Source organism: Stomoxys calcitrans, chromosome 5 (genome assembly GCF_963082655.1).
Source record: "Stomoxys calcitrans chromosome 5, idStoCalc2.1, whole genome shotgun sequence".
NCBI classification, from domain to species: Eukaryota; Metazoa; Arthropoda; class Insecta; order Diptera; family Muscidae; genus Stomoxys; species Stomoxys calcitrans.
The window spans coordinates 137,384,848-137,393,263 of NC_081556.1; the positions used below are offsets into that span (position 1 = coordinate 137,384,848).

Below are 8,416 nucleotides of genomic sequence, written 5' to 3' on the forward strand. Positions count from 1 at the left end.
GGTAATCCATCAATTCCTTACAAGTTTGAGAGAAATTTAAAAATAAACGGAAGCAGCATTCTTATCGCCGTTTTTGTTCTTTTTGTTGGCATTTAATATTTTGTATTCTTTTCATTGGTCTTGTGGAGGGGGGGTGATTAGCATGTTGATATTAATTCGCATTTAATGAAAACAATAAAGGCTGATTTAATACAAATAAGTTAAGCGGCTTGTAATAAATAAAATAAAAGCCATGGCGGCGATTTACACGCTACATTACCAAAAGAACAATCATAAGAGCATTGTTAAAAGGAATTTGGTAGCATTCAACAGGTGCACGCGAACATCTTCCTTTTGTGAAATTTTTGGCCCACAAAATACAGTTTGAACATAAAAGAAAATGTTTTCGAAAGTGGAATTCTTAATAATTGGCTTCATTGTCAACTGTGCACATGGAGCTTTGGATTGGTGTGATCCTGTCTTGTGTCCCAATGGTGTAAAGCATACCGCATGCAATAATACAGGGGTAAGAGAGAAACAATGTAAGAAGTGTTTGTTGTTGGAAAATTAAAAAAAAAAAACTAATATCACAAATTTTAATAAATTATTTAAAAAAAAAATCCAAAATCCAAATAATTTAGATAAAAAGCCCATCTTTGAATATGGCTCCCGTTTCAACCGAGCTAACTGAATTTGTTTTCCATTCACTATTCACCCCCCCTCCTTTTCTTTTTCTCAGGAATTCCATGAGAGTTGTGCCGCCGACACTGTAATGATCGATTTGACACCTTATCGTGATTTGATTTTGCACGAACACAATAAACGTAGAAATTTCATAGCCAATGGTCTATTGCCAGGCTTTTATCCTGCCTCCCGCATGGCCACTATACAATGGGATGAGGAGCTGGAATTTTTGGCCGACTTAAATGTTCGCACCTGTGTGGTGGATCATGATGAGTGTAAAAATAGCTATCGATTTCGTAATGTGGGACAAAATCTGGTGGGCATAGCACGTCGCAAGCAAGAACGTCAAATTATAAGCGAAATCATTATGAAGGATCTATGGCTATGGTATGCAGAGCATAAAATGATCAACAGTGACTTTATAACGAAATTTAAAGTCAATATGAATTTGTAAGTAGATTTCGACTAGTTAAGTATCTACATATATTTCTCAACATATGGGTAATTGTTAAAGGATTATTTCATTAATAACGAATGGTTAAAATAGAATTCAACAAGTAAGAGCCGGCCGGGCCAAATCTTATGTACCCTCCAACATGGATCGTATTTGTACAGTTCTTTGCTCGCTATCTCTTTTTCGGCAAACAATGAATAATGAATAAGAACTGTTATGCTATTGGAGCAATATCGAGTTATAGTCCGATTTGGACCACAAATGAATCGAATGCTGAACATTGTAGAAGTCATTGTGTAATATTTCAGTCCATTCGGATAGTTATTGAACCTTATATGGTCTCAAGAAGCAAAATCGGGAGTTCGGTTTATTGGGTTGCCCAAAAAGTAATTGCGGATTTTTCATATAGTCGGCGTTGACAAATTTTTTCACAGCTTGTGACTCTGTAATTGCATTCTTTCTTCTGTCAGTTATAAGCTGTTACTTTTACCTTGCTTTAGAAAAAAAGTGTAAAAAAAGTATATTTGATTAAAGTTCATTCTAAGTTTTATTAAAAATGCATTTACTTTCTTTGAAAAAATCCGCAATTACTTTTTGGGCAACGCAATATATGGGAGCTGTATCAAGCTATAGATCGATTCCGACCATATTGCACTCGTGTATTGAGGGCCATGGGAGAAGCCGTTGCACAAAATATGTGCTAAATCGGATGAGAATTACACTCTCTAGTGCCTCAAGAAGTCAAGATCCATAATCGGTTTATATGGCAGCTATATCAGGTTATCTGCCGATTTGCGTCAAACTCATCACAGTTTTTGGAAGTCTTATCAAAACACCTCATGCTAAATTTTAGCCAAATCGGATGAGAATTGCGTCCTCTAGAAGCTCAAGAAGTCAAGATCCAAGATCGATTTATATGGCACCTATACCAGGTTATGGACCGATTTGAACCATACTTCGCACAAACGTTGGAAGTGATACTAAAACACTACCTGGAAAATTACAGCCAGATTGGATAAGAATTGCGCCTTCTAAAAGCTCAAGAAGTCAAGACCCAAGATCGGTTTATATGGCAGCTATATCAGGTTATGTGTCGATTTGCGCTAAACTCATCACAGTTTTCGGAAGTCATATTAAAACACCTCATGCAAAATTTTAGCCAAATCGGATGAGAATTGCGCCCTCTAGAGGCTCAAGAAGTCAAGATCCAAGATCGGTTTATATGGTACCTCTACCAGGTTATAGACCGATTTGGACCATACTTCGCACAAACGTTGGAAATGATACTAAAACACCACCTGGAAAATTACAGCCAGATTGGATAAGAATTGCGCCCTCTAGAGACCTAAAAAGTCAAGATCCCAGATCGGTTTCTATGGCAGCTATATCAAGCTATGAACCGATTTGCACCATACAGCACCGTACAGTTGATGGAAGTCATAACAAAACACCTAATGCAAAATTACAGCCAAATCGAATTAGAAGTACTCCCTCTAGTGGCTTAAGTAGTCAAGATCCAAGATCGGTTTATATGGCAGCTATACCAGGTTATGAACCGATTCGAACCATACTTTGAACAGTTGTTGGAAGTCATAACAAAACACTTCATGTAGAATTACGGCCAAATCGGATAAGAATTGCGCCCTCTAGTGCCTCAAGAAGTCAAGATCCATAATCGGTTTATATGGCAGCTATATCAGGTTATCTCCCGATTTGCGTCAAACTCGTCACAGTTTTTGGATGTCATATCAAAACACCTCATGCAAAATTTTAGCCAAATCGGATTAGAATTGCGCCCTCTAGAAGCTCAAGAAGTCAAGATCCAAGATCGGTTTATATGGCACCTATGCCAGGTTATAGATCGATTTGGACCATACTTCGCACAAACGTTGGAAGTGATACTAAAACACCACCTGGAAAATTACAGCCAGATTAGATAAGAATTGCGCCTTCTAAAAGCTCAAGAAGCCAAGACCCAAGATCGGTTTATATTGCGGCTATATCAAGTTATGAACCGATTAGAACCATGCTTAACACAGTTGTTGGAAGTGATATCAAAAGACTACAAATAAAATTTCAGTTAAATCGGACGATAATTGCGCCCTCTAGAAGCTCAAGAAGTCAAGACCCAAGATCGGTTTATATGGCAGCTATATCAAAACATGGACCGATTTGGCCCATTTACAATCCCCAACCGACCTACACTAATAAGAAGTATTTGTGCAAAATTTCAAGCGCCCTGCTTTACTGCTTCAAATGTAAGCGTGCTTTCGACAGACAGACGGTCAGACAGACAGAGGGACGGACAGAGGGACATAGTTCGACTTAAAATGTCACGACGATCAAGAATATATATACTTTATGGGGTCTTAGACGCATATTTCGAGGTGTTGCAAACAGAATGACAAAATTAGTATACCCCCATTCTATGGAAGAGGGTAGAAAAAGTGAAATTGTTTCAGAACAAGTAAGAAGGCATTAACTTCGGCAGGGCCGATTCTCACCACCTCGGATATATATGTTTGTTTCTCGATATATCCAAATATAGACAGATGTGGGGCATATTGATCGCCTATAACGAAGGGCCTTACACAGCTCACTCCGCCAAATTTCAGTAAAATCGGGTTATAAACGCGGCTTTTATGGGTCCAAGGACTAAAATCGGGAGATCGGTATATATGGCAACTATATCCAAATATAAACCGGTCTGAACCATATGTGGTATAAATCTTGAGAAGCCATACTCAGATCACTCCGTCAAATTTTAGAGATCGGATAACAAATTCACCTTTTATGCACCGTGTATGGCCCCAAAACCCTAAGTCGGGAGTTCGGTCTATATGGCAGCTACATTCAAATATAGCCTGATCTTGACCATACTCGGTACGAATTTCGAAGAGCCTAAAGCAACACATTGTGTCATATTACAGTGAAATCGGAAAAGAAATGGTCTTAAGGGAGGCCGCTGTAGCGTAGAAGTAAGCATGTCCGCCTATGACGCTGATCGCCTGGGTTCAAATCCTGGCGAAAAAAATTTTCCGCCATAGTTTTCCCCTTCTAATGCTGGTGACGTACCATTCCATGTAAAAACTTCTCTCCAAAAGAGATGTCGCACTGCGGCACGCCGTGCGGACTGGGCTATAAAAACGAGGTCCCATACCATTGAGCTTAAAACTTGAATCGGATAGTAATCAGTGATGTCTGAGAAGTTTGCCGCAGTTCCATAGTAGAGTGTTCATGGGGAGTTTGCAATTTGCATTATGGTCCTGAGACCTTAAATCGGGAGATCGGTCTCCTATATCCAAATCTCTAGATTACGTATATACCCGAGGTGGTGGGTATCCAAATTTCGGCCCGGCCGAACTTAATGCCTTTTTACTTGTTTTTTTTATACGCCCAAACATAGGATGGGGGTACTTCGAGGTGTTACAAACGGAATGACTAGATTCCGTTTGTAACACCTCGAAGTATTGATCTAAAACTCCATAAAGTATATATATTCTTGATCGTCTTGACATTCTGGGTCGATCTAACCATGACCATCCGTCTGTCGAAATCACGATAGCGGTCGAACGCGTAAAGCTAGCCGCTTGAAATTTTGCACAAATACTTCAAATTTATGTAGGTCATTAGGAATTTCAAATGGACCATAGCGCTTCAGATTTGAATATAGCTCCCATGTATGCCGATCTCCCGATTTGACTTCTTAAGCCCCTGGAAGCCACAATTTTTGTCCGATTTGGCTAAAATCTTGCTCGTGGTGTTCTTTTATTACTTCCAACAAATGTGCCAAGTCCGGTCTGAATCGGTCTATAACCTGATATAGCTCCCATATAAACCCATATCCCGTTTTGACTTCTTGGGCCCCTGTAAGTTCCAATTTTTTTTCGATTTGGCTGAAATGTCTGTCTGTCCATGTATTCTTGTAAGATACAGGTCGCATTTGTTTTCCGATTTTCACAAAATTTTGCATAAGTCTCGTTTTTGGTCCAAGGACGAACGCTTTTGATTTTGAAAAAAATCGGTCCAGATTTTTATACAGCTCCCATATATATCTTTCATCCGATGTGCCCTTTTAAAGCTGTAGCAGCCACAATTTTGGTCCGATCCTTACAAAATGTGTCACAAAGTATTTCTTTTGACGTCTCAATATGTGAGCAAAATTTTATAAAAATCGGTTCAGATTTAGATGTAGCTCTCATATATAACTTTCATCCGATTTGACCTATTAAGACTGTACAAGGCACAATTTTGGTCCGATCTTTACCACATTTGCCACGAAGTGCTTTTGTGACGTCTCAATATATGTGAAAAATTTCATCAGAATCGGATCAGATTTATATATAGCTCCCATATATATCTTTCATCCGATATAGTCTTTTATGGTTGTAGAAGGCACAATTATGGTCCTTCTTCACCAAATTTGGCACGAATTGCTTTTTTTTGACGTCCTAGTTTGTGTGCAAAATTTCATCAGAATCGGATCAGATTTATATATAGCGCTCATATATATCTTTCATCCGATATGCTCTTTTAAAGCTGTAGTAGCCCACAATTTTGGCCTCATCCTTACAAAATTTTGCGGGGGATGTTTTATTTGACGTCGCACCACATGCAAAAAAATGTCATCAAAATCGAACCAGATTTAGGTAAAGTTCCCATCAACATCTTTTAATCGTTTCGACTTTTAAGGCTGTAGTAGGCACAAATTTTGGTCCGATCTCTACAAAATTATTCATGAGATGTTTTTTTAATATGATTTTTTTACTTCTAAAATTCATTTTTTTTTTCATTTTGCAGTGAAAAATATGGCCACTTTGCTGAATTCGTCTTGGACCGCAATACCCATGTGGGCTGTGCCATGATACGCTATACACCTCGCGAATACCCCCATGCCTATATCTACAACATGGCCTGTAATTATGCCAGCATTTTTGCTTTAGATGTTCCTGTTTATTTGGCCGGTCAACCAGGTTCGGCTTGCAAGACTGGCACAAATACCAAATATCCTGCATTATGTTCGACCCGGGAAGTTTATAATCCGAATTATTGATTGACTTGGTCAGTGTGTAACGGAATGCAGGTGTATTTGGTTTTATAACCTGGTTTTATTATATGAATGAAATTTGTCATTGGCATGATGACAACCAAAGCACACCATCACATTAAGCCGAGTACAAATAAAAGACTGCTTTATAATGATTTGACCCATTGATTGAAAATTAATTTTGTTTTTATTTTAATTGGGGGCAATATTTAAATTTTCAAAGTGTTTATGGTTGATATCCAGAAAAATTTAAAATTTTTTTTTGGATTGAAAATTATGTGGAAATTTATGAGGTTTATGTTGTTCTCCCTTACCAATGGGTGTGGGTGCCTTGGCACCTGAAGTCAAGAGTAATGCTTTAAGCGCACAACTAGTCGTCAGACTAATTAATGAGGAATGGACGGATAAACCAGAGGGATGCACAGTTCGTCCCCAGCCTTTAAATAAATGTGGCGTTTCTGACTCGGATTCAGACAGCGACAGTGTCAATGAAATAGTCATCGCAGTCGAATCGAGAGATGAGGGCAGCGGGATGACGGCGAACAGTGAGCGATGACCTTGCTAAGCTCACAAGCAGACTGCAGGATGCTGGAAGGGATAGAACTGACATTCCAAGCAATTCTATGGAAGCTGGAAAGAGAATCAGATCTCCCGAAGGGCATAACACTGCTAAAATGCTGAAGAAGAAAAAAAGCTTCACGCTTTCAAATACTCTGGGAAGACCAAGCTAGCCTCCCCCCGAAATGGATGGAGACAACAGACAGTGTCCTGTGGAGGGAGACAAAGTCGGAACAGGATCGTAGGAAGCGCGCACGGCCCTTGATCGAGAATCTGAGGTTGTATGAAGGTCTAGGAAGCATTAGGGAGCTTTAAACCATTTAAGTCACCCTGACCTAATGGAATATATCCGGCGTTACTACAAAAGGAGGCCGACTATCTGGCACCTCATCTGGCAACTATTTTCACAGCGTGCCTAGGACTTGCATATAATTCGAAAGCCTGGCAGGAGGCAAGGGTGGTGTTTATCCCCAGACCGGCAAGGCAAGTTATGCGAAACAAAAGGCCTATAAGTCTCACGTTCTTTCTACTCAAAACCGTGGAACGAATTGTGGAAACCATGATAAAGTGTAGGACCTTCAGCTAACTGCTTAAATAAAAAACAGCATTCCTATGTCAAGGAAAGGTCCGTGGAGACTGCCCTGCACGAAGTTGAGCATAAAATAGAAAAATCCTTCGATCCCAAGACTTACACATCGGCCGTTTGCATTGACATCGAGGGGGCGTTTAGCAAGGTGCGGACCGACACATTGATCCAATTCTTAGACCAGTAACGGGTGCACCGGGTCCTTGGAGACTGGATGAAGCATATGCTAAGGAACATGTGGATAAATTGCTCTTCCCATGACATAAATATAAGGGAGAAAGTGGCACAGGGCATGCCACAGGGGGGCATTTTATTGCCACTCCTTAGGGTGACCACCATACATGACCTATTACGGATGTTGACTGAGGAGGGATTTGAACCCGTCTGCTATGCAGACGATTTTATAATACTTCTTAGCGATTAGGATCCGAACCAGCTATGCAGAAGGGCCTAAAGGGTCTTGCATATGGCATATGACTGGGCTAGACCCAGAGATCTCAATGTTAACCCAGTGAGGACAGAAATATGCCTGTGACCTATTACGGATGCTGACTGAGGAGGGATTTGAACCCGTCTGCTATGCAGACGATGTTATAATACTTCTTAGCGGTAAGGATCCGAACCAGCTATGCAGAAGGGCCGAATGGGTCTTGCATATGGTATATGACAGGGCTAGACCCAGAGATCTCAATGTTAACCCAGTGAGGACAGAAATATGCATGTTCACGAGGAAGACGAAGGTGGTCCAATTTAACGCACCACGTTTCCTCAATAAAACGATTTCGATATCTGACTTGGTCAAATACTTAGGAGTGATCTTGGATACGAAACTTAATTGGAAGTGTCACAATCAGGAGCATACTGAGCAGGCTCACATGTAGGGCATGTAGGAGGGCCGTAGGTTTGAAATGGGGCCTGAATCCGAGGATAGTTCACTGGAGCGTGATAAGACCAATACTTACTTAAGCCTCAGTAGTTTGGTGGACTGCAATGGAGAAAAGTTCAACGTTAGTACCATGCAACAAGTTCAGAGAACATGTTGTCTTGGCATAGGCAGAGCGATGAGGTCCACGCCCACTAGAGCACTGGAGACGAAATATCCGACCCA

General features: G+C 40.3%; 1 protein-coding gene across 1 annotated transcript; it reads left to right on the forward strand.

Annotated features, from left to right (window-relative positions):
* Positions 1-379: 379 nt before the first annotated feature.
* On the forward strand, positions 380-6,170 carry LOC106082317 (antigen 5 like allergen Cul n 1-like). The gene is made up of 3 exons (XM_013244757.2): positions 380-505; positions 719-1,113; positions 5,918-6,170. The coding sequence occupies exons 1-3, from the start codon at positions 380-382 to the stop codon at positions 6,168-6,170; spliced, it is 774 nt and encodes a 257-aa protein (XP_013100211.1).
* The last annotated feature ends 2,246 nt before the right edge of the window (positions 6,171-8,416 follow it).